General features: G+C 48.8%; 1 protein-coding gene across 1 annotated transcript in view; it reads right to left on the bottom strand.

The window, feature by feature from the left end:
* The window catches only part of LOC144125606 (uncharacterized), a 110660-nt gene that overhangs the window by 21046 nt on the left and 62205 nt on the right, over positions 1-27409 (bottom strand). The window contains exon 5 of the mRNA XM_077659172.1: positions 10671-10826. Coding sequence (XP_077515298.1) covers positions 10671-10826 — 156 coding nt within the window. The remainder of the gene's footprint in view (positions 1-10670; positions 10827-27409) is intronic.

Here is a 27409-nt window from a genome sequence, read left to right as displayed (position 1 = left end):
TTCTTGCAACGTAAAAACATCATGATGCCATTCATAGAAATGGGCAATGAAAAAAAACACGATTTGTTTGCAACCCATTGCTAGCGCATGCTTTATATTTATGCAAATTAAATAAGTTTATGCGGAATTTGTGCTTTGGCGTCACATCATGAGAGGCAGGAAGTGCGAATGAAATACGACGCTTATTTTCTCGTGCGTACAGCAACTTCGTGAAGTAAGCCGCCGCGTCCGGGGTCCAGACTGCATGCAGCATAAACAAGCGATGCTAAAGCTGTTACCCAGAGGGTGGCAGAAGCCCCTGTAATGCTGTTTGGCAGGCATCATCTACTTTATCGTTTATTTTGCACATGTACTTCAGCTTGAAAGCAGAGTTAAAATCGTAATCCGTCACAAAACCCGCCAACCGACAATTCCAGTCACTGGAGATACCGAATGCGGTTTTCGCTCGTCGGCAGCGCAGCTTTGTGAGGCATCTGTGACGACGACTGCGCCTTTCAGTCAAAGGAAACAGAATCAGCTCGCGGCCCCGAGTGCAGAGACGGATTATGCATGCACCTGCACTACACAGGCCAACGCAGTGAGCTGATTTTCTAGGGCCACGGCGAGATAGACACACGGCTTTCCAAGGGTCGTCTAAAAAATGCAGGACGTGATAGGATCTAGAAAGGCAAATCGCGGCCGTTGAGCCATTTCTGTCAGATGGGACAGCGTTGTGAGAAAATTTATTCTGCCTTGGGAAGTGTTTGATGACATTAATAATAATAATTGGTTTTTTGAAGGAGAGGAAATGGCGCAGTATCTGTCTCATATATCGTTGGACACCTGAACCGCGCCGTAAGGGAAGGGATAAAGGAGGAGGAGGAGGAAAAACATTTATTCAGAGCACAAAAACTGGGTGGGTTCAGTACGAGAACCCATTGGTCGCCATCATAATCCGGCCCCTCTCAACCAGCAATTTCTGGTCGAGTGGGCTGTGGCTATGAAGGGTTGCCTCCCAGCGCTCATGAGTCGGATCGGGATTGCTGTCCAAGTCTGGGTTTTCTTGACATTCCCAAACCGCGTGAAAGAGTGTGCCAACAGCTCCACAGAAGGGGCAGGACGAATTGTAGGTTTCTGGGTACCATTTACTCATTAGGTAAGGATTGGGCAGAGTATTAGTTTGTAGTCGCCTGATTATGTGCTCTTCATATTTACTTAGGGTTTTGTGAGGAAGAGGATATTCCCTTCTTGTGATTTTATAGTACTCCGTAATTTCTGCGTAGCTTAGTAAGGGTGAGGGGTTGTCAACTATGTCAGAGAGAGGCTGCGTGCCAGATGATCGGAGGAGGAGAGCTCGAGCAGCTGTGTTGGCCGCCTCATTGCCCGTCGTTGAGAGGTGCCCTGGCGTCCAGAAGATCTGGATGTTGGAAGGATTAGACCTTTCCAAAATTTCCCAACACGGAGCGCCAACGCGGCCTCTGAGGTAATTGCGTACCGCTGCGTGTGAGTCGGACATAACCATTGCCTCGCTGTTCTTTGATATCGCTAGTGCGATAGCTGCTTCTTCAGCCGATGTGGTATCCACCGCTTGGATAAGGCTGCTTGCAATGATATCTCCCGGGGTGAAACTGCTGCAATTGCCGCGACTCCGTTAGCGGGTCCAGCCGCATCGACGTAGATCGTGTCCTTGTTTCCATCCCAGCGCTTAGAGAGGTGTCTAGCTCTGGCTAGTCTCCGTCCTCTGTTATATTCCTCATCCATGCGTTTTGGTATGGGGTGATTCGTAATGTGTGATCTCATCTGCATGGGCATGTCGATCTTGTCAGCGACTTCCCGGGGTGGACTGATTCTCAGCTTCTGTAATATTTTCCTGCCAGGCTTAGATGTTGAGAGCCTGACAATTTGATTTACACGGTGGGCCTCTATTAGTTCGTCGATGGTGTTATGGATCCCCAGCTGTAGTAAGCGCTTAGTGGATGTGCATAAAGGGAGTCCCAGCGCCGTCTTAACTGCCTTTCGAATAATAACATCTAGTTGGTCTTTTTCCTTTTTGCTAAGCCGTAAGTACGGGGTGGCGTATGTTAGTTTAGAGAGAATGAAAGCCTGAACTAATCTTAGGGCCTCCTTCTCTCTTAGCCCATTTCTTTTCTTGATTACCCGGCGTAGCATTCTAGAGACTTGTTCGGAATAGGCTTGGAGCTGTCTGATTGTAGTGGTGTTAGTGTTGCCGCTGGGTATGATGGCTCCCAGGATCTTGATCTCTTTCTTGATCGGAATGCTCATACCCTGGACCGTAATGGTGACAGAGGGAGTGGACGGCAAAAGCCCCGTATTCTGCCTCTTGCCACGGTCGATCAGGAGTAACTCTGATTTCTCGGGAGAGCACGTTAACCCATACCTCGCCGCATGCTGGCACACGACATTCGCTGCTTCCTGAAGCCGGCCTTGAATTTCCCCTTCATTACCGCTGCAACACCAGATCGTAATGTCGTCGGCGTATATAGCATGCTCAATGCCTTGGATGCGGTCTAGCTTCTCTGGTAGCCCACGCATGGCCAGGTTGAAGAGAAGCGGAGACAAGACCGCTCCCTGCGGAGTGCCCTTGGAACCTAGATTGAACGGAGAGGAGGTCCGATCACCAATACTTATTGACGCTATTCTATTGGAGAGAAAGTCCCTCACGTAATTATATGTGCGGTCACCACAGTTGACGCTGTTAAGCTTATCCAGTATTCCCTGGTGGTTGACATTGTCAAATGCCCCTTTTAAATCGAGCGCAAGGATGGCCTTGACCTGACATCTACCGGGGTTGTCCAGAATATCCTCTCTGATACGGAGGAGAATATCCTGTGTAGACAGCTTTTCTCTAAACCCGTACAGCGTGTCAGGGAGGATATCAGTCTTCCTCAGGAGTCGCTTCAGTCGGGCGTTCACGACCCTCTCGAACAGTTTACCCAGACACGACGTCAGGGAGATCGGTCGTAAATGATCAATATCGCATGGCTTATTGGGCTTGGGAATAAATCGCACTAAAGCCAATTTCCAGGAGTCGGGGATCTGGCCCTTGTGCCAGCACTGCGTGTTGAAGTATTTCACTAATTTTCTTAAAGAGATGTCATCCATATTAAAGAGAATCTTGGTGTTTATCTGGTCCGGTCCAGGAGCGGTGTTCTTGCGCATGACGTCAAGCTCCGCCCTCAGTTCCTCAACCGTTACGTCTTGGTCCATCTCTTCATTGGGTGCACCGGTGTACGCAGGGAGAGGGTACGAGGATCCCAGATCGAGGAATTTCCGTGCAAGTTCTGCAATGAGGGCTTCCGTTGTCCCCTTTATAGCTGTGCAAGGCGTTACAGAGCGTGTCTGTTTGCTCTTTCCGGTTTGAGTTCGGCTCGATAAGGGATCTTAGGAGTCCCCATGCTTTAGCCGTGCCCATTTTACCGTTGAGCTCATCACACAGCTTGAGCCAGTTTTGGTTAGCGAGGTTATGTGCGTAGTCATCCGCTTCTTTGGTGAGTTCTGCAATCTTGGTCTTCAGCTTGCGATTTAACTTTTGCCTTTTCCACCTCTTTGTCAGAGATCTCCTGGCTTCCCACAGGTGTAACAGGTGCGGGTCAACTGCCGGAGTTTCCTCCGTGGTGTTCACTGTCGCAGAATGCCTGGCGACGGTTTTCATCTGTAGCGCTGTCCATGCCTCAATATCTGTGATATCTTCGTCCGGGAGACGTGCGAGCTCCTCTCTCCACTTGTCCCAGTTCACAATCTTAGCCTTGCCAAATGGTTTCCGACATTTAACTCCCTGAACAGTGCAGGATATGATGAAGTGATCACTGCCCAGGGACTCGCCAGTGTTAGACCAGGTGGACTGCAGGCAGTTTTTCACAAGCGTGAGATCGGGACAGGTGTCTCTGCTGACGCTATTACCCGCTCTGGTGGGATGCAGGGGATCCGTTAAGATTGTGAGCCCTTCTCTGTTAGCGATCTCAAGGATCCTCCTGCCTTTCGGGCTGTTAAAGTGATATCCCCATGCTTGGTGGGGTGCATTGAAATCACCGGCTATGACGAGGGGGTCCTTACCTGCCCTCTTGATAAAATTATTAAATAGCGTGGCTATCTGACGACTTGAGTCCCTGGGGCGACTGTACACGTTCAGTATGTGCAAGCTGCGTTTTCCCCTGTGTTTGGGAAGAATTTCAATGTAAGCATGTTCGATATTTTCGGTTAGCGGTTCTTGCAGCGTTGCGGTAAACTCTTTGTGAACAAGTATTCCTAGGCTATGCTCGTCTTGGAAAGTTTTGTACCCCTTCATGCTGATGATCGTATTTGCTTCTTGAAGTACTATTACAGCAGGTGGCGCCTCCGACATGTCGATGAAAAATTGAAGGCTTGCTTTTGTCTTTTTAAAGCCCCGACAATTCCATTGCGAAATAATTGTTTCCTGTCCCCTATGTGCCATGGTCCTTATTCGTCCTCTTCTGGAAAGGGGTGCCTGTCGGCATATTTGGATTTCCTATTTCTGAAGTTGCACTCGTTGAGTTTCGATTTGAATTCGCCTCGGACTGTGGCAATGGCAGAGTTTATGTATTTCCTAGTGTTGGCGGACTCGTTTGCGAGCTCGTTTTTGACCATCTGAATAACTTGTAGGAACTTTTTATTCTGCTCCTCTCTGTCAGCCCTCAGCTCTGCAATGACGCGCTCATAAACTGACTGTGAGTTTGGCAGGGCTTCGGGTGTTTTGTCGTGAGTTGTTTGTGACTGCAGCCTGACCAATTTAAGTTCAGCTCGCAACGCCTCGTTCTGTTTTTTTTAGCTGAATAGGGATAAAGGAGGGAGTGAAAGAAGAAAGGAAGAAGAGGTGCCGTAGTGGAGGGCTCCGGAATAATTTCGACCACCTGGGGATCTTTAACGTGCACTGACATCGCACAGCACACGGGCGCCTTAGCGTTTTTCCTCCATAAAAACGCAGCCGCCGCGGTCGGGTTCGAACTCGGGAACTCCGGATCAGTAGTCGAGCGCCCTAACCACTGAGCCACCGCAGCGGGGAGGACATTACTGGAATATTCTTTTTTTTTAAAGAAAGAGGACATTACTGGAATATTCTTCTTTTTTCACGCCTGTGAGGGGCCAGAGTCGTTTCCCAAGATGCTTGCATGTAGCTGCGGTGTAGCAGCATGTGCTGGTCTTGTTTAGGTAGTCGTTTAAACGTGCCGTTCCAGTGCTGTGCATCACCCGGATTCGGTCCTCTGAACCCTGTCCGTGCGTGCTACTATGCCTGCCCATTTCCTGTGGTTCCCACGGGGAAAAATTAAGTGCATTGGTGATGGCAGTCAGGTAGCGCTCTCCCTGTGCTCCCATTCTCAGCAACAGAGCGGAGAAAGACAAGAAACTGTCGACAAGAAGGGCTGGGTTTTGGAAAATTGCGTTGGTGCGCTATACGACGACCCCATTACCATCGCAACAGCGTCCTAAGCGCAGCAGTGAAAATATTTTAAGACAAGACTTCATCGACCAGGTTTATTCTAACCTGCAGCCAGAGACGCGCCCCGAGCGAACAGCACAAGCGATGACGACAGTACTCACAATATTGTTAGCCAAATTTAATAGCTAAAGGAGAGCCTGCTGTGGTTCCGTTACAGAAATGACCTTCCCGTGTGCTGTGCGATGTCAGTGCACGTTAAAGATCCCCAGGTGGTCGAAAATATTCCGGAGCCCTCCACTACGGCACCTCTTTCTTTCACTCCCTCCTTTATCCCTTCCCTAACGGCGCGGTTCAGGTGTCCAACGATATATGAGAAAGATACTGCGCAATTTTCTTTCCCCAAAAACTTATAATTATTATTATTATTCCGTTTATATTTTGTCGAGGCTCGGTTGACTTGTAGCGGCGCTGGCGTCGACAGCGGCGCTGATGGAGAAGAAGAAGAGCTCGCTCGCGCTGAACCAGGCCGCTGATGTGGGCCCTTCTTGCTCCTCACCGGTGTTCGCGTCTTCAAAGAAGCCTGCCACCAGTGGCTCGGCCGTCGTCACAAGCGGGTTCAACGGGAGCCCACCGCACACAACCTCTCACCCACTGCAGGTGCAGTTTCAAACCGTGCTGCAGCGTCATCGGCCGTCGTCTGGCAAGATGCCTAGGCTGACCAGGCCAACGGACGCTCCCCTGGTCGCTGTCGCGGTGCTGAGGGCACCTCCTGTTGCCGCTACCTCACTGGAGTCCTCCTCCATGAACGGCGCGGCGCCGCTCCGCGCGGTGGTGCTCGTGCGGCCGCCCGCTGCGTTCAAGCCCATCACGGCTGGCAGTGCGCATGTCCCATGCAGTCCACCTCAGCCATTCCCCTGGCTCGCACCTCGTTGCGCCTCCTGTAGCCGCCTGCCTGGATATATACAGGGCCGCTCCGCCCGGCAGCAGTTTCTCACGGCCCGCAGCGCGCCTAGCTGCCCTCCACTGCCACCACGCGTCCCTCGACGCCCCCTCGAAAGCTAAACCCCAGCGCCACAGCCAGGGTCGCCGGACTGAGCCGCGTCTTCGGACCCCGGACGGCCTGCACGATTCTTTGACGGTTTGACCAGCACTTTGTTCCCACCGCTTTGTGCATCATCATTCTCATCCTTTGGCTCCCCTCACCCTTTGCGAAGCAGCCAGGCTCAACCGCCCGAGTTTTCTTTTCCCGCCCGGTGGCCTTCACGAACTCTGACCTGGACTTCATTAGCATGTAGAAACTTGTACATACCGTTTTATTATTTTTCCTTCATCGCGCATCGCACTAGGGGGGGGGGGGGCACTGTAGCGGCGCTGGCATCGCCAGCCGCGCTGATGAAGGAAGAGCTCGCTCGCGCAGCACAGAACGCTTTCGGCAACCGGCCTGGCCAGCAACGTCAACGGTCCGCTCAGTCGCGGCTACCGGGACTCCAATAAATGTGGAGCACCCTGCACAGACTCAAAGGTTTTTTAATGTAAATATTTAGAGAAGAAACCCCAATCACATTTTCACCGAGTACTTCATTACGAAATATTTGCTTAGTAGTTAAGGTTCAATTGCGAAGGCGGTCATGTAGCTAAGCTTAAGTAAATCGGCAGGCCCAATCTGGATGCGCCTGATGCAACCACAGCCTTGCCGGGGATTTTATGCTTATAATTTGATACAACTTAAGCCTGCAGTGAAGCACCGCTCACATGCAGGGCCGCCGCACAGAATTCCTCCACGACAAAAAAAAAATATAGTCCGTTAAAACATTTCTTGTTTCTTAAAAAGGAAGCTAACAACCAGACGAAATTATTAGCTAACGATTTTTCATGCCTGTGGCTTGTTTGACACAGTCAAACATTAAAAAGCTGATTTAGTTTACTTTTTTTGACCAGGTCAAATGGAGTCGCACAGGGCGCCCATCGTTACCAACTGCTGCTCTTTTTGAAGTTGAATCCTGCTTGGTAAAAACGCAGGCAGCGGCTCAAGCTCTCCTCTCGACATGCGAGAAAAGTGCCCAAGTTAAAATGCGCTCTCAGGGCTACATTTTGTGGAGGATTCCTGTGTGCGCTCATGCAAAAGCGGCTGCTATACTGCCTTTGTTTTTGGTGTTCTGGAAGGAATCAAAGTATTCAACTAACATAACATCACAAATGAGCCTCATTGATTGTGCTGCACACATAATAAATAAATAAATAAATAAATAGCCATAAAAATTCAGGGGAGGGGGGAACTTTGTTGACCTAAAGTGCGGTGAGGCGAAATCCTTTAGCGTGGTGTTGCTGCGTGTGTGACTAATTTGTGGTTAAGATGTTAAGTGCACAATTGTTTGGGAATCTTAAATGCTGGAGACACTGGAGGGCGTTTGGGAGTCGTCCGTCTGATTCGACGCCTTCCTGCGCACACTCTCCAGCGTCCTAGACAAGGAGAACTACATATGCGTCGGCAGGAAGTAGCGTAGTCGTTAGCACGCTCGGCTGCGGGACGGAAGGGTGGTGGTTCGAACGCCGTCGTGCACAATGATTTTTTTTTCTGATAAAGTTGAATAGCGTAACGAACGGACGGACGGACTTGAGCAAGATACATTAAAGGCTTTCGACTTAAAATAATTCACATAACACTGCTGATTGGCACTTCATCACCTGCACCCATCGGCACACCCTTGTGTAGGAGTATACAGGGCGTTTCACCAAGTCTCTATACAATATAAAAAAAGGCATTTTGAGTTAGAAGAGCACTTTTTTGGCGTAGCACTGTTAGCGGGATAGTACATCACGACACAGCCAAGACGTGCTAACTAGCAGGCTCGTTAACTAATATTTAACGGTTAACTTTTAACTTCCTGTTAAACTCTTTAATTACTGGGAGGTGTGTAGCCCACCGAAATTAATATCCATATCAGTTTTTAGAATTTCGGAAGTGTGGTTAACCTCGGCGCTGTGGCCCAGCAAATTTTGGCCATTTCGACAAGCTGCGTGCACTGGAGAGGTTGCTTTGCCTGTGAGCTTCCCGAAAGAGCATTGTACACTTGACAGAGCTCAGTAATAGAAAAATTAAGTTACTAAAATAAAATGATCAACTTTTTTATTTTAATTGTAAGAGGCAAGAATATACTGCGAAATTGAAGGTCGCCAGCACCTAAGGTGGGCCCAATTTTTAGATTTTCTTTATTGGCAATGTGGTTCGAAATGTCGATCGTCAAAAATACGTGTTTGAAAACTCCTTGAGATGGGCTTGCAGTGTTGCACACTTATAAAATGGTGTCGCTGGCGTTTCTAATGCAGTTAATGTAAACGCCGTTTGTGTATCTTATCGCGTACAAGCAGCAAACGGGATTCCGGCGATGATACTATGCTCAGCGACACCATATCGCAAATGTGCAACAAGGGAAAACTAACTCAATGAGCTTCCAAATGCGTACAGTTGACATTCTATATTTCGAACCACATTGCCAATAAAGAAAATTTCGATGTTCACGGCCGTCAATTTCGCAATATAATCATGGCCGTAATATAAAAAATTAAAAAGTTGATTAGTAAATGTTAGGCAATCAATCGTGTACTGATCGTACTGAGCCATTTTGTTACGAAGAAGACGACGAACTGTGCAGTGGCACGGGCAGGAGCGCTCGCGCTAGGCCAGCAGCCATTAAATCATCTCATTGCCATCGATCATCGTGTCTTTTTCTTCGGCTCGCCGCCACGTAACATTTGGTGGAGGTACGGGGTACCAACGACATCCTGGTCCGGGGGGCTTCCGCGCCCTGCGTTAGGCGTGGTCGTCAGCCGTGAGTTCCTGGCGTGCGTCGTTCGGCCGTGCCCCAGCGTTTCAGACCCGAACCGACCTCGCCGTTGTTCCTCCCCGCCCCGTCCCCCGCCCAGACCACTCAACACGACGAACTGAACCCGGTGCAAGGACCTGACCTATCGACCCCACCGACCCGAGACGCCGCGTACATCTGAAGACACCGTTCCCCTGCCCAGGCCGATCGGCGCGTCCTGGGGCCTCGTCCCGGAAGCTTAGGCCCGGAAACTTCAAGACCAGGAATCATTCAGCCATCTCAGTCATCGTGGCGGCCAGCACCTCACCCCATTCTCGTTCCGGTCCAACCATCCTCTTAAGCCCGCAATCACTTCGCGCGTCTCTTTGTCACCGATCGAGAGGATCGCTCGGTGGCCCCGGGTAGTGTTACGAAGAAGACGAACTGTGCAGTGGCACGGACAGAAGCGCTCGCGCTAGGCCAGCAGCCATTAAATCATTTCATTGCCATTGATCATTGTGTCTCTTTCTTCGGCTAACCGCCACGTAACAATATCATGTGCACAATGTCTGCCTTGGTGCACAATTCGCCTGCACAGACCGCAACGATGTATCTTTCACACTTTTAAAAATAAAAAAATATGTAACCTGTAAAAAATATCACCCTGTATACACACTTCCATATTAACAGAGCAAAGATGGCACAAAAGTGGAAAACACAACAGCGCTGCGACACACACAGACACGCACGACCGGATGTTTGGAGGTTGCAGCAATAAAGTGTGGACACTCATTGTCTGCACTTCTTACAATAGAAGCAGATGCACCCCGCGAATTCCATTGGCAGTGGACGTTCCGGTGTAATAGGAACGCATGCATACGATTTTTTTTACTTTTATGTGCAGTGGCAGTTCTGAAGAATGTCCAACAAGATATACGAGATACGAGAGCAAAATTTCAACACAACTGTACTCAATGAAATTTTAACTATTTCAGTGGCTACTATTCAGGAGATCTCAATGCACCCTCAATGTTGCATCAAAAGCAAAACAATGCTATTTTAACGTGACCTGTCAACGCTGATCAGTCACATGTTATTTTTCAGCAAAAAAACATTTGTAAGGGTTACAATTATGATCGAGTTTTAGCGCCCAGATATCTGAAGTCTTTCTTTGAGTATGCCACCTTCCCGCGTTAAGGTGGTGCATATGCGCAGTTTTGACAGATTGCGCTATGCGCACTCTTTGGTGTGTGCATGCGTGCTAACATTATAGATGAGCAATAATTTTGACTGCATGCGTGTGAGTTCAAAGCATCAGCGAGTGAGTAAGGTTACGAGTTTTACTTGTTCGAAGAGAGCTGCCCGCATGGTGTTCAAAAATACATGAGGCCACCAGAAACCCCGCGCCTCCACTGCAAGACAGCTGCGTGTGAGAAGGGGGCGCGCGTCTATGCCGCGGCAAGCGCACTCACTCTTGAGGCAGGCCGTGTCGTTCTGGCGCACGTGGTACGGCTGGCAGTCACAGACGGCGCCCTTGTGCCAGTTGCAGTGGCTGTTGGCGACGAACAGCAGACACTCGAGCGAGGACCGGCACCCGGAACCCAGTGCCAGCGAGGAGGGAAGAATGCCTGCGCAAGGTTCGCCACTTAGGACTCTGTCTGCTCAGTCGTATATGCACGAGGTCGGCTAGACAGGCTAAGTGTTCTTTTTTTCTTTCACGAACCGACTCTGGAACCTATGGGAACGAACGACCGCTCGCATCCGGACCTTTTGGTCGGCGGTTGTGTTTTCCAGCATCAGGAGTCACCATCGAATTATTGCACACTTACTGGGGCCACACAGTGGGGAGTTTGTGATCAATTTAGCCACACACTAATATGTCCGGCGATTCGTCCTTAATGCAGAGCGCTCGAGCGCGATAGTAACACGTCACGGCATATGGGTCATTCCTTGCGCGCCTTGTCGTAATCGAACGAGGCGCTAGCTTGACCTGCTATCGGCAATGCGCTGACAAAGCTTACGCCTCCGCGAAAGCTCTCTACACAGACATTCAAGCCACTAGCAACCTTACAAGAGCTCAGATGGCTCCCTACAAAGACATGAGAGCGTGTATACTCTTGTGAGGTTGCTGAACCATGCGATACTTACCGGAGGCAAGTTTCGTGAGCGCATCGCCGATGCCAGGTCACGCTCGTGCCCACGCGGTGAGCTCTCGTCGCCCGCACTAGCGCACGGACGGAGAGCGCCAAGACCGGCCAAAATGGAGTTCGCACAAAGAACTGCTGTCGAGTGCGTCAAATCCACTCGATCGTTCTGCAGGCACGTGCTTCAAGCACTGCCGCACGGGCCGGAGGTCAGGTCTCGTGCCAGGCCACGCAGTTTTCCTGTTCCGCTCATTCCATTTTGTGCCACAGTTACGCGGACACAGGTCCTTCAGTATCTATACTCCAAAATGCTTTGCTTTCATCTTCCACAATTTTAGTATCGAAGCCAACTCTCGCGCAATGCCCTCCGAATGCTGCGCCTTTGTAAAGGTGTTCAAAATCAGGCTTTAATTAAAACGCAATCAGCAGTGCACGAAAGCCGCCTTTGCACGAACCCGACCGCGGCGGCTGCGTTTTTATGGAGGCAAAACGCTAAGGCACCCGTGTGCTGTGCGATGTCAGTGCACGTTAAAGATCCACAGGTGGCCGAAATTATTCCGGAGCCTTCAACTACGGCACCTCTTTCTTTCACTCCCTCCTTTATCCTTTCCCTTACGGCGCGGTTCAGGTGTCCGCCGAGATGTGACATACTGCGGCATTTCCTTTCACCAAAGACAAACCAACCAACGCACGTTATGCAACCACGCGCACACAAAGTGAGAGTATAACTGTTGTCGCCAGTGTTGTAAATGAGCAAAGCCATCCAATACACTTTTACTCCCACGCACTTATTGTGCATAATGACATTGGAAACTCAAGGTCGGTCGTATTCCTAGACTATTCCAGTGTTTCGAGATATCCGACTCCAAATTTCCGCTTGAAACTGGCGTGGCTCAGCTGTTTCTTTGATTTCGGTAGTCAAAGACAGTGAGGGAACCCATGCTGCCCAGCGCCCCATTGTGAGGATTTTGCACCCATCCTCACTTCACGGTGACACCAAAGCCGGCTGATATAGGCAGACGTATACAGGAGAGAACGCGGAGGCGATTCTCTAATGCTGGCATAGTGAAGCTTTATTTCGTGCTTGTAGCGGAGAGTTGCGTCCAACGTCGATGGATAAGTGCAGGGAGTCCCGGGCGCCCAGTGTTGCAGAGCGAGACGACGCAGCACCCCAGTGCCTGGGATTCCATCTCCACCAGCGGTTCACTTCAATGCGGCTGTTCTAGATCGTCTGTCTCCGAATTTTGCACGAATGCCGCCCATGGCTGATCGAATTGGAGAATTTCTGCTATGGCAGGAATAGAAATGGGCTCCCGAATGTTTTACGCTTCGCTCGTACATTTAGTCTCCATCTGAATGCGGCTGGGATTCTGACAGAATTCTAAGGGTTGCAGTGCCCATCCATCGAGAGGCTGCTGTTCCTGCTAATGGAGGCGAAATATGCCCGTGTGTGATGTAAGCGGACGTTAAAGATGGTCTAAATTAATCCCTCATAGCGCACTTGTCACTTCCGGTTGTTAAACCTGCGTGGGGTTCGAACATACCGTCTATTTGGAATCTTTATTCAAGACGCAACGAAGCGCTGCACCCGAATATACGGTTGTGTATCAGTCACGGCAGACTCGCTTTTGGAGCGTTCCTGTGTTGTTCGAACACAACACACAGCTCATCCCCAAAACACACACTTTCGTATATCCCCTGAAGCGCAAACGACAGCGTGAGAAGTAAAAAAAAGCATGTGGCGCGTAGGTAGAAAACGGTACATTGGTAGCGGACGAGTGAGCTGTCAAGCTAAACAGTTTGTGCTGTGTATCCGCGCAAACAAACTCGCTTGTGCGGAATTATGAGCATGGTAAACTCTTCTGGGCGCGTTGGTTCATTTTTAGCAAAAAAAGAAGGGGGGGGGGAAGCAGCATGACAGAAGACAGGCGCTATTGCCTTTGCGTGTCTTCTTTCATGTGACTGTTCCCGTTTTGAGCTAAGAAAAAATTATTACCGCGGCTTTCTGGGAACATTTGCTGGCGTAAAAGCTGACTCCTTACAACTGTGCTAGAAGCCGGTAGGCACTGCACCTCCCCTCAATGCTGGGCCCACCAGTGGTGCTCATGGCACGGACACTGCCAGTCTCTTCGCATTTTGAACGGCACACTTTATTTCATCTGGCTACTGCCGCCTTCCCGTCAACGAGCGGTTATTTACAATCTTTATAAATTCGTCATCCCCTCTGAACTTCTAACGAAGAAAAAGGACAAAAAGCGGTGTGTTTGCGCATACAATGTCAGAGATTCTTTGGTTTTTCCTGCCACAGTTTGCAACAATAACTTTTTCTTAATCAGGCATACCGACTCGATCTGTCATCATGGCGTAGTCCATAACTGCCTATGCCCCTGCAGAGTGTGGTTGACAGAGGGGGGCAACCTCATGAGGTCGACCTCAACCTCAAAATGACCTCAACCTCACGTCGTGAAGTGAGGTTGAGGTCAGGTCGGCGACTGCTCGAAATTTTGTGAGTGAGGTCAGCAAATCAGACCTCAACCTCACATCTGAGTTTGAGGTTGAGTGATGTCGTCACTCAGTGAGGTCGAAATTTTGAAGTCGTGACTTTCTGGAGTTGCCAAGTCTTACTCCGAAGAGTGCCGCTACCTAAGCGGAGTTGCAGCGCATCACCGCAATGACGCTTGGTGTTCGGTTTCCCTTGTCTAGACAACCGGATGCCGCAGTCCGCTCTTAGCTTCCGGGGCTGCGCCGCAATGTCCGCGCAGCCCGAGAATACAGGAAGACGCACCCCTCTGGTCTTCCCGGAAGGAGTGTTACTGTCACAGCACGCCACTCTCCCTCCCCCTTGCCCCGATGGCGTAGCACCCGTAGCTGCCCGCCGGTTGGCTCAAACGCCAGGGAGCGCGCAAAGCACGTAACTCACATTGACCCGCGGTGGCTTTGTTTGATGCCGCAAACAAATAAGCTCAGTCCAACAAACACAATAAATTCGTCGCAGCGCGGGTGGCCCCATGAAAGACTGCTTCGTGTTCATGCTCGTTGCCAGCGCTGACGTCATGGCTCTTGCCTTGCAATCGAATAAAGAGGATCCTGCTGTACACATAGAGAAATTTAGTATTCCACGTTTGTACACTAATTAAGTAAAGAGAACCCGCGCATTTCACGTACCTTCATGTTTCAACACATTCACCTCTGTTCGAAAAAATTAAGGCATTTATACGGTCATTTGTGGAGTCAAATGAATGACACCGGGTGCTTTTCGTATGCTGCCCTTATTAGACAATTAATTTGGAACAATGCTCTTCCTTTATATGTAGTGCTCAAAAGATAATTCATTTGCAAAACGGCCTGTCTGGTTTTTTCTTATGTGTAATGAGGAAAATACAATCTTGTTCATATACTATGCCAGTACTAATACCTTGTTTTGAGCCTCGCTACTTTGCGATATAGATGTGTTTGTTTATTTCTTTGGAACATTTATGTGCTTCCAATATTATGTTTTCTTTTTTTTGTTTTTGAGCAAGGCTTTGTCCTCATGCAGTCATGCTGTACTGCCCAGCCGCGCTCACAAGCAGCAATGATTAAGTGGGTTAATTGTTACTATCATGTACAATTGCCTGGAAATAAACTATTATTATTATTATTATTATTATTGTTACTATTACAAGCTGACTTAACAGAAACTGGAGTAGTCAGCACAGGTTTAGAGAGTATGATTCATGCTGTTCCTAACGACGACATCTGCTGATTTGAATAAACAAGCACGAAGCCAGAAAAACCTGTATAACACAGTGGAAGCTTTTGATCGGTGACTTCCCCCTTCGAATCTCACACTAATCCTGTATATTCCCGTTCCGTAATGGAAGCAGATGCAAAAATAATTTCACTTTTTAACCTTCCGAATAACCTCTCTTTTGGTCTCCGGTTCCTTTTGGAATCTCACACTAATCCTGTATATTCCCGTTCCGTAATGGAAGCAGATGCAAAAATAATTTCACTTTTTAACCTTCTGAATAACCTCTCTTTTGGTCTCCGGTTCCTTGTTCCTTCTCGGAAATTCGCTTATTATGCCGAAACACCGCAACACGAACGAACGCGCCAGCATAGCGGTGTTACAGCGGAGAAAAAGTGCAAAACTATAATGAATGCATGGTGATGTGGTAGCTGATTCCTTTTCCTTTTTTTTTAAATGAAGATGTGTGAATATTATTACATGCTCGCGCTGTGCTGCTAAGTCGCTCTTTCCAACCTTCTAATATGACATTTAATGGGGCACACTGTTGTTCGCTTCTGTGATTAGTGTGCGATTTTTGTTTGTATGTTTCTAATCATTCTTTTTTTTTTCTCGTATGGTATCAGTCAGGTTGGCGGCCAGCCTTGCAGATGGCCAAGCACTACACGTTATCTTTCCTTTAACTATATTGCAGACACCCATCGTTCACTTTAAAAGGCTTCGCAGAATGCTCAAACGGTGCTCGCGGGTAAAAAACGTTCAGTATGCTGGCGTACCGTTTTGAAGGAAAACAAGTGATTGACTTAAAGCAGTGTGTCTCAGCATTCTGTTGAGGCCTATGAGTTGTTAGGCGGTTTTTTTCCCTGGGGGAAGGGGGGGGGGGGGGGGGAGTGGGCTCGAAAAAAGATTTCGCTGCGGGGAAATTTGATTGGAAAGCCATAGTACTCTTGACAGAGAGAGCGGTTCACGCTGCCCACTCTAGGCCACTTGTTTCGACCCGTGCGATTTTAATAGTTGGCACAGGGTTCGAAGACGTAATCTAGCCATTTCTTTCAAAATGCCGCAGTATCACCGAGTCATCAGAGAATTCCCAGGATTGCGAAACCATTACCATCGCCACCTGGAGGGAAGTGGCGGAAACGGGGGCGGGTCTTGCCCTCACAGGAACATCAATATCATCCTCCCCATTTATTAGCCGCAGGTATTCATATTTTCCCACCCAATAAATTGTCTTCGGTTGCCGGCTAATGTGCAATATTTAATCAATATTCTGGCAACTTTTAATTTGGTAGATGTATATCAGACTTCCCCGGGCTCATAAGGATACACTGTTAGCACCATCATCATCGCCATCATCTGGAGAGTCAAAGGCATGTGTCGTTGCATGATCTTTGCAGTATGTCGTACCTGAGAACTGGCGCGTTTACCTGCTGGACAATCCGAATGTCATTAATGTGGATCGGGTTTTGGGCACTCTGTAATGCGTCATGCGAGCATGTGTATTGATGTAGGATCCATATTGGTCTTGAAATGGGGGTGGAAGGGGGTGGATGGGGGCCTGGTATGACGAGAAATTATATCGTCACGTGAGTAGGTGTGATGTCATATTACAGCGTCACGTGACTAGGTTTGCTGGCACAATACATCGCTGTCACGTGACCTGGTATGACTTCGTACTCATATGATGTCTTCACTAATTATAATATTAGTCTTAGCGTTATCTAATTATATTACTTATGATTAGGTGACATCATCATCTTCGTCGCATGATTCGTCGGCGCGTGACGTTACCTAGTGCCGTTTCTTGCGGACACTTTTTTGCGGATATAAACTTGAAAGTGAGCCATTTAATGCTTTTGCATTAATAAAACAGCCCGCTCACTTCTACACAGACATAAACAAAAATTAGGGGACGCTTAAGCTTCGCCTGTAAGAGTGGAACGCGACAGCGTGTTGCAGCACTGCCAGGGAGTCCACGGAACGCCATCGCCCATTCGGCGCGACGCCTTGCCCGTTAGACAAATCGCCCTGCTACATACGGTGAAGCGAACGCGCGGAGCGGAAAACCGCGTAGAAGCGCTGCCAGGCGCCTTGCCGAAATGCGCCGGACTCAAGTTGCAGTCGTAGTTCGTCGGCACATCGTTCTCGACAAACCCGATGCAACGAACGCCAGCATAGCTTCCGCGCCGAACGAACGGGCAGGAAGCCGCAAGCTTCGTGGTGAACGCGCTTTGGATGTGCGCTGTGTTGTTCGCCGCTCACCGCGCGATTCCTGCGTGCCCGCACTGGCACAACCTGGACACATTTCTTATTGTGTAAATAATTTGTACATATTACTTCTCCCCCTATCCTCTCTTCCTGTCCCCTCACCTCTCTCATTTCATTTCTCCATTCTGCCTGCTATCCTTTATTTCCGCTGCCCCAGCTCAGGTGCTTCGGTATCGATGGCAGATGCCGGGGCCAGCAAAAATCTTTTCCTTCCTTTTTACTATTATTTTTAATAAAACCACTACCACCCCCACCACGGGCTCACTGCGTGCGAACGAGACGAGCGGGAGGCACTGCTGTCGCGCGCCTTCTGTTGGGGCAGTGGGGTACATTGCGAGGAGGAGGAAGAGTAGGTGGAGGAGGAGAATTTTTCGCTCGCGTTCAACGCCGCCGACGACACCGGCTTTTCCGCTACAAGAGATCCTTAAGGCTTTTGCGTTAAAAAGTCATCCGTCTGGCCCTGGACGCCGCTGACAGCCTGCTGAAAGGGGAGGAAGATGACGGCGGTCAAGACTTCACCGCCCTCTGATTCCTTGACGGGTGCAATTAAAGTTATTTCATCAGCATTTGCTTACAGCGCGGTTCGGGTGTCCACCGAGATATGTGAGACAGGCCTCATTTCGTTTCCTTAAAACCAATTTTCATTTAATTTTCCTTCCTTAAGGTGCGGTGTGGGTGTCCACCGATATATGCGAGCCTTTCCTCAAAAACCAATTTTCAATTTCAATTTCTGTTCTCCGTCAGGCAGTTACACGCAGTGACCGAACGCTCAAGCGAGTTCAACCTTGAACGATTAATAACTGGACGCCCCACTCCAGTTGTAGCCAACGCAGTGCTGTGCGCGTGTGTTTTAATTCCTGCAACATGAACTAATCACGCGCACAACCTGGACACATTTCTTATTGTGTAAATAGTTTGTATATATTACTTCTCCCCCTATCCTCTCTTCCTGTCTGCTCGCCTCTTTCATTTAACTTCTCCATTGTGCCTGCTATCCTTTATCTCCGCTGCCCCAGCTCAGGTGCTTCAGTATCGATGGCAGATGCCGGGGCTAGCAAAAATCTTTTTTTCCTTTGTACTATTATTTTAATAAATAAACACTACCACCACCACCACCAATTCTGCGTTCCGCACACTGAATAGCGCGCATACCCTGCCACACCAGCAGGTGGCACTTAATGGTTCATCGCGAGAGGTTGGCCTCGCAATCAACGCTGTGCCCTATTGCTGGAGTGCCGCGTGACTGCCACAGCCTTGTAAGCGCTAATGCATGCAGTACACATCTCTCTCTCTCAGTACCCGGGTTCGAACCCGACCGCGGCAGCCACTTTTCGATGGAGGCGAAACGCTAAAGGTGCCCGTGTGCTTTGCGATGTCAGCATGCACGTAAAGATCCCCGGGTGGTCTAACTTATTCCCGAGCTCTCCTCTACGGCACCTCTTTCTTCCTTTCTTCTCTCAGTCCCTCCTTTATCCCTTCCCTTACGGTGCAGTTCGGGTGTCCACCGAGATATGTGACACTTTCTACGCAGTTTCTTTTCCTGAAAAACCAATAATAATAATTGGTTTTCGGGGAAAGGAAATGGCGCAGTATCTGTCTCATATATCCACGGACACCTGCACCGCGCCGTAAGGGAAGGGATATAGGAGGGAGTGAAAGAAAGGAAGAAAGAGGTGCCGTAGTGGAGGGCTCCAGAATAATAATAAATAATTTCGACCGCCTGGGGATCTTTAACGCGCACTGACATCGCACAGCACACAGGCGCCATAGCGTTTTGCGGCGGCTGCGTTTTCATGGAGGTAAAACGCTATGGCGAGTGCGCAGGCACTCAGATGATTTGAATCTGGTGGTTAGGTGGTAGATTGGACTGTCAAGAATACACGCGGTGGCAGCGTGGATTCTGCTTTTCGCAAAATTTCGCACGGCTGTTTTGGAGTCGCTGAGAATATATTCAGCTTCCGTTGAGGCGGTGGCCAGGGCGATAGCCGCCTCCTCGGCCTCCTCCGCGTGATTCACCTTAACAGTTGCCGCTGCAAGGGGGTTGCCCGATTTGCCGACTACCCCTATCGCGAAAGCCGCGTCCTGGTCAGGATACTCTGCGACATCGACGTAGACTGTCTCCTGGAGCTGGGAATAGTTCTTGTGTAGTGCTTTTGCCCGCGCTTTCCGCTTGCGGCGTGGTGTTCAGGGTGTATGTTTTTGGGGATAGGATTAATATAGAGCTTTTTATGTATTTTCGTGGGGAGCTGGCCTCCGGGACTGCGTGTGGATTCGTATCCAATCTGCAATTCTCGCAACACTTCTTCCCGCTGGAGTTCTTCATAGACGCTAGTACTGAGCCACACGATGGGCTTCAACCAATTCCGTCGTCGTATTGTGTATCCCTAGTTGTAGAAGTCTCTCAGTGGGTGCACACTTGGGGAGATGAAGGGTGGATTTGTAGGTTTGCGTGATGAGGCACTCTACTTTGCCCTTTTCTGATTGATGGAGATGTAAGTAATGTACAGAGTAGACGATACGACTAGGGACAAAGGCTCGAACCAACCTCCTGGGGCCCGCCTTCTTCATACCGTTGTACTTGTTCGCGATACGCCTGATTAATCTGTTTGTCTGGCTACCGTTGTTTTGAATGTGCATGCCTAGAACTCCGATTTCTGAGGGGAACATGAAAGACCAACGCTGCCGACATAGCGGAAAACGGTGTCAGCCGCGCCTGCAACGTCTCCTCCAGAAGAAAGGAAGAAAGAGGTGCCGTAGTGGAGGGCTCCGGAATAATTTCGACCACCTGGGGATCTTTAATGTGCACTGACATCGCACAGCACACGGGGATCATAGCGTTTTGCGGCGGCTGCGTTTTCATGGAGGTAAAACGCTATGGCGCCCGTGTGCTGTCCGATGTCAGTGCACGTTAAAGATCCCCAGGTGGTCGAAATTATTCCGGAGCCCATAATGACATCAGGTGCTACAGCGCTTGCATGTCGGAAAAAGGCCACTGACGTAGCGTAGAAAGCGGTAGGCTGTTCTGATTGAGGTTCATGATTAACAGGGGCGGAGGGATTCAAAAAGCGCTTAGAAGGGCCCAAAAAGTACCGCTCTATGGTTGGCGCCGGAGACGCGTCCCCCAGCAGGATAATATATAATGGGTTTTGGGGGGGGAAAGGAAATGGCGCAGTATGTGTCTCATATATCGTTGGACTCCTGAACCGCGCCGTAAGAGAAGGGATAAAGGAGGGAGTGAAAGAAAGGAAGAAAGAGGTGCCGTAGTGGAGGGCTCCAGAATAATAATAAATAATTTCGACCACCTGGGGATCTTTAACCTGCACTGACATCGCACAGCACACGGGCGCCTTAGCGTTTTTCCTCCATAAAAACGCAGCCGCCGCGTTCGGGTTCGAACCCGGGAACTCCGGATCAGTAGTCGAGCGCCCTAACCACTGAGCCACCGCGGCGGGTCCAGTAGGATGCGCAAAATACACTTCAAAGGTAACAACAAGGACGTGATGGACAAAGTTGGAAAGGCAATACCGCCTCTCTCTCGTGGTTGTCCAGGAACAGCATGAGCCACAAGCTCGGTTCCGCCTGATCAAAAAAAAAGGAAGAAACTGTAGTCTGCACCCGCCTTATGACGCGCAGGGGTGGTTTAACAATGTGGCAAACGTACCAGAAGGCACCCAGCACGACCGACTGAACAAGGTAGCGCCTCTCAAGCAGAGGCAGGTCAAATGTCTGGGCCCTCCGCACACGAGCTGTAATCCCCTCTACGACCGAAGACCACATACCATCCCATATTTCAGCATAGTCGTAGGTCACGCTTAGAATTCGCATCTGCACACACCACTACAAAATGGTATCGCACATGTAATACGTCTCTGAGGAGACTCCATAAAAAAGTAATGACTTTTCGAATAATTAAGAGCATCCCCCGACAAGGCGACATACTCACGAAAAACGTTTAAAGCTTTGAGCAGGCTGCGTTCACCAGCTAACTAGTCTGTGAGATGTCATCTGCATAAGCAGTGACGCGTACTGCCTCACTGCCTGGCAACGCCAGACCTCTAATGAGAGAGTGGTGATTAACTGCCAGGAGGAAAGGCTCTAATGCTAAGACAAACAATAGGGGGGACAGCGGACAACCTTGACGGACGCCGCGGAAAACATCATATGCGATACTTTCCCAGCCGTCGAGGAACAGAGTGCTTGAAATGTCTCTGTACATATCTCGTTAATGAGAAGCACGAATGAAGGTGGGAAACCGAAAGCATCCACTGTACCGTTATTATACTCATGCTCTAAAAAGTCGAACGCCTTCTCTTGATCGAGGGAAACAAGAAAACCCTGTGCTCGCCGCCGTATAGTATACTGTAGGATATGTCGCGTCACGGAAGATAAACTATGTATTTCACGACCCGGAATGGAGCAAACCTGGTGGCAGGAAATGAGGGACGGGAAACGAGACCGTAGATGGCGGGCGAGAAATTTTTTCTAATACTTTATAATCTGAATTTAGTAAGGTGATAGGGCGCCAATCTGCTGGACATTTCGAGAAAGGGGACTTTTTAGGGATCAGGACAATGCGGCCTTTTTTTTAATGAATCGGGAAAGACATGCCGAGTGAAACTCAGTTTTAACACTTGCGCCCCGCCTTTTAATGCCCCGCCGCGGTGGCTCAGTGGTTAGGGCGCTCGACTACTGATCCGGAGTTCCCGGGTTCGAACCCGACCACGGCGGCTGCGTTTTTATGGACGAAAAACGCTAAGGCGCCCGTGTGCTGTGCGATGTCAGTGCACATTAAAGATCCCCAGGTGGTCGAAATTATTCCGGAGCCCTCCACTACGGCACCTCTATCTTCCTTTATTCTTTCACTCCCTCCTTTATCTCTTCCCTTGCGGCGCGGTTCAGGTGTCCAACGATTATGAGACAGATACTGCGCCATTTCCTTTCCCCAAAAAACCAATTATTATTATTATTATTATTATTATTGCGAGAAAATGGGGCCTGCAGTATGCCAGAACTGTAAACAGAACTCCACAGGAAGACCATCTGGTTGTTTAAGAGAATTTTATTTTTCCGAAAATATCTATAGTGCTAAGGACTCTCTACACAAGTGGTCTGGTTTTTAAGGACATTAGAATGAATCATCATTGTACAGGTATCACATATATGCAAATGACATTTCAGTGGACAATTCATGGTTTCATTTCATTTCATTTTATTACCTTAAAGGCCCCAAAAGAGGGGTGTTACATAAGGGGTGGCAACAATTAAAAGCACAGGTTCACAATAAAAGGAAAGTTTTTACATTTTCAGCGAAAAGACTTGGGCAAGTGATGATGGCAACGTTGTTTGGAAGGCCGTTCTAGTCTGCGGCTGCACGAGGAAAGAGGTAAGTAGAAAAAGTGACGGTGCGTGAGCGTGGACGGGCAACTTGTAGGTGATGGCTGGTGCGATGAGATATGCGTGCTGGGGGAAGAATTTAAGGTGCGATGTGCATACGGCTGTGGAAGAATTTGTGAAATAAAGACAGGCTGGCAATGCGACGGCGGAGCGATAAGGGGGATAGTCCGGATGCTGTTTTTAAGGAGGAAACGCTGATGTGAAAAGAGTACGATGAATGAATGAAGCGAGCAGCGCGATTTTGAACAGATTCGAGTGCATTGATGAGGTAAGCTTGATAATGATTCCAAATGGGCGATGCAAATCGAGCTGGCTTAAAGCAGCTTCTTTATGAACTTAAGACCACACGCACTATTTGTGTATGCTTTAGTGCAACGAAAGCCGCCTTGTTAAAACTGCTCGCAGTTCGTCTTCCTTCTGAACAACCTTTCAGAGGCTGCTCTGGTTATTAAGCTCTGCCTAAATTCATCTGTGTAGTCGCGTAAAATAACTCGACCACACACAGGTAACATGTAATTGCTTTACTTGCATATAGGTTTTAATTAATTGATCTTATTTATCATGCACCTAGAAAATAACAACAAAACGACACACATAACCGTGAGCTGTCAGAGAGCGTCCCTTCTTGCTGGTGTGCGCTAAGTAATTGTTTTTTTGGGGGGAAAGGAAATAGCGCAGTATCTGTCTCATATATTGTTGGACACCTGAACCGTGCCGTAAGGGAACAGATAAAGGTGGGAGTGAAAGAAGAAAGGAAGAAAGTGGTGCCGTAGTGGAGGGCTCCGGAATAATTTCTACCACCCGCGGATCTTTAACGTGCACTGACATCTCACTGCATACGGGCGCCTATATATCTCGGTAGACACCTTAACCGCGCCCGTAAGGGAAGGAAAGTGAGAAAATTAATGTGGTTAGCTCAGCTATTCCAGGATATACAAAGCGAAAGACGTCGGGGTTCAGTGTGTTTATTAGAGTTGGCGTTGACAATGTTCTAGACGCCGATGGCTTTGAGCAAAGAAAGAGCGCATAACTGGCACCCTGGATATGCGGACGCCTCATTCGTGCTTTGATACATGTGGCGGTGATGAGAGAGAGATATCGCATGATTGTATTAGCGCTGACAGCATTGTGGCTGACTTGCGGCACTGCAGCAATAGCTAGGCCGCAGCGTTCATTTGGTGTTCGATCTCTCGCGATGAACCATTAACTGCATGCCACCTCCCTGGTTGGCAGGGAGGGCGCACTGCCTATCCAGTGTGGGTAACGCAATCAAAGCTGGCTTTTGCAGTTGGACACCAACGCCACGTACATGAAAGCGAGATTGAGGTCTCCACTGACCGACGGAGCTGGTTGTGCGCCTTTCCTTTCGTGAAAATGAACGGTCTTTGCAATGCAGTCAGCGCCAATGAACTCTATGAACCCCGTCGGTTCACTTGTTTTGTTTTTAGAAAAGGAAATGGCGGGGTAACCGTCTCACATATCTCGGTGGACACCCGAGCCGCGCCGTAAAGGAAGGGATAAAGGAGGGAGTGAAAGAAAGGAAGAAAGAGGTGCCGTAGTGGAGGGCTCCAGAATAATAATAAATAATTTCGACCACCTGGGGATCTTTAACCTGCACTGACATCGCACAGCACACGGGCGCCTTAGCGTTTTTCCTCTATAAAAACGCAGCCGCCGCGTTCGGGTTCGAACCCGGGAACTCCGGATCAGTAGTCGAGCGCCCTAACCACTGAGCCACCGCGGCGGGTCCAGTAGGATGCGCAAAATACACTTCAAAGGTAACAACAAGGACGTGATGGACAAAGTTGGAAAGCCAATACCGCCTCTCTCTCGTGGTTGTCCAGGAACAGCATGAGCCACAAGCTCGGTTCCGCCTGATCAAAAAAAAAAAGGAAGAAACTGTAGTCTGCACCCGCCTTATGACGCGCAGGGGTGGTTTAACAATGTGGCAAACGTACCAGAAGGCACCCAGCACGACCGACTGAACAAGGTAGCGCCTCTCAAGCAGAGGCAGGTCAAATGTCTGGGCCCTCCGCACACGAGCTGTAATCCCCTCTACGACCGAAGACCACATACCATCCCATATTCCAGCATAGTCGTAGGTCACGCTTAGAATTCGCATCTGCACACACCACTACAAAATGGTATCGCACATGTAATACGTCTCTGAGGAGACTCCATTAAAAAGTAATGACTTTTCGAATAATTAAGAGCATCCCCCGACAAGGCGACATACTCACGAAAAACGTTTAAAGCTTTGAGCAGGCTGCGTTCACCAGCTAACTAGTCTGTGAGATGTCATCTGCATAAGCAGTGACGCGTACTGCCTCACTGCCTGGCAACGCCAGACCTCTAATGAGAGAGTGGTGATTAACTGCCAGGAGGAAAGGCTCTAATGCTAAGACAAACAATAGGGGGGACAGCGGACAACCTTGACGGACGCCGCGGAAAACATCATATGCGATACTTTCCCAGCCGTCGAGGAACAGAGTGCTTGAAATGTCTCTGTACATATCTCGTTAATGAGAAGCACGAATGAAGGTGGGAAACCGAAAGCATCCACTGTACCGTTATTATACTCATGCTCTAAAAAGTCGAACGCCTTCTCTTGATCGAGGGAAACAAGAAAACCCTGTGTTCGCCGCCGTATAGTATACTGTAGGATATGTCGCGTCACGGAAGATAAACTATGTATTTCACGACCCGGGATGGAGCAAACCTGGTGGCAGGAAATGAGGGACGGGAGAAGAGACCGTAGATGGCGGGCGAGAAATTTTTTCTAATACTTTATAATCTGAATTTAGTAAGGTGATAGGGCGCCAATCTGCTGGACATCTCGAGAAAGGGGACTTTTTAGGGATCAGGACAATGCGGCCTTTTTTTTAATGAATTGGGAAAGACATGCCGAGTGAAACTCAGTTTTAACACTTGCGCCCCACCTTTTAATGCCCCGCCGCGGTGGCTCAGTGGTTAGGGCGCTCGACTACTGATCCAGAGTTCCCGGGTTCGAACCCGACCACGGCGGCTGCGTTTTTATGGACGAAAAACGCTAAGTCGCCCGTGTGCTGTGCGATGTCAGTGCACGTTAAAGATCCCCAGGTGGTCGAAATTATTCCGGAGCCCTCCACTACGGCACCTCTCTCTTCCTTTCTTCTTTCACTCCCTCCTTTATCTCTTCCCTTGCGGCGCGGTTCAGGTGTCCAACGATTATGAGACAGATACTGCGCCATTTCCTTTCCCCAAAAAACCAATTATTATTATTATTATTATTATTATTATTATTATTATTATTATTATTATTATTATTATTATTATTATTATTATTATTATTGCGAGAAAATGGGGCCTGCAATATGCCAGAACTGTAAACAGAACTCCACAGGAAGACCATCTGGTTGTTTAAGAGAATTTTATTTTTCCGAAAATATCTATAGTGCTAAGGACTCTCTACACAAGTGGTCTGGTTTTTAAGGACATTAGAATGAATCATCATTGTACAGGTATCACATATATGCAAATGACATTTCAGTAGACAATTCATGGTTTCATTTCATTTCATTTTATTACCTTAAAGGCCCCAAAAGAGGGGTGTTACATAAGGGGCGGCAACAAATAAAAGCACAGATTCACAATAAAAGGAAAGTTTTTACATTTTCAGCGAAAAGACATGGGCAAGTGATGATGGCAACGTTGTTTGGAAGGCCGTTCCAGTCTGCGGCTGCACGAGGAAAGAGGTAAGTAGAAAAAGTGACGGTGCGTGAGCGTGGACGGGCAACTTGTAGGTGATGGCTGGTGCGATGAGATATGCGTGCCGGGGGAAGAATTTAAGGTGCGATGTGCATACGGCTGTGGAAGAATTTGTGAAATAAAGACAGGCTGGCAATGCGACGGCGGAGCGACAAGGGTGATAATCCGGATGCTGTTTTTAAGGAGGAAACGCTGATGTCATAAGAGTACGATGAATGAATGAAGCGAGCAGCGCGATTTTGAACAGATTCGAGTGCATTGATCAGGTAACCTTGATAATGATTCCAAATGGGCGATGCAAATCGAGCTGACTTAAAGCAGCTTCTTTATGAACTTAAGACCATCTGGCCCACGCACTATTTGCGTATGCTTTAGTGCAACGAAAGCCGCCTTGTTAAAACTGCTCGCAGTTCGTCTTCCTTCTGAACAACCTTTCAGAGGCTGGTCTGGTTATTAAGCTCTGCCTAAATTCATCTGTGTAGTCGCGTAAAATAACTCGACCACACACAGGTAACATGTAATTGCTTTACTTGCATATAGATTTTAATTATTTGATCGTATTTATCATGCACCTAGAAAATAACAACAAAACGACACACATAACCGTGAGCTGTCAGAGAGCGTCTCTCCTTGCTGGTGTGCGCTAAGTAATTGTTTTTTTTTGGGAAAGGAAATAGCGCAGTATCTGTCTCATATATTGTTGGACACCTGAACCGTGCCGTAAGGGAACAGATAAAGGCGGGAGTGAAAGAAGAAAGGAAGAAAGAGGTGCCGTAGTGGAGGGCTCCGGAATAATTTATACCACCCGCGGATCTTTAACGTGCACTGACATCGCACAGCACACGGGCGCCTTAGCGTTTTTCCTCCATAAAAACGCAGCCGCCGCGGTCGGGTTCGAACACGGGAACTCCGGATCAGTAGTCGAGCG

Source organism: Amblyomma americanum, chromosome 1 (genome assembly GCF_052857255.1).
Source record: "Amblyomma americanum isolate KBUSLIRL-KWMA chromosome 1, ASM5285725v1, whole genome shotgun sequence".
In the NCBI taxonomy this organism is placed as follows: Eukaryota; Metazoa; Arthropoda; class Arachnida; order Ixodida; family Ixodidae; genus Amblyomma; species Amblyomma americanum.
The sequence above is the reverse complement of the archived record's forward strand: the minus strand, read 5'-3'. Positions and strand labels throughout refer to the sequence as shown.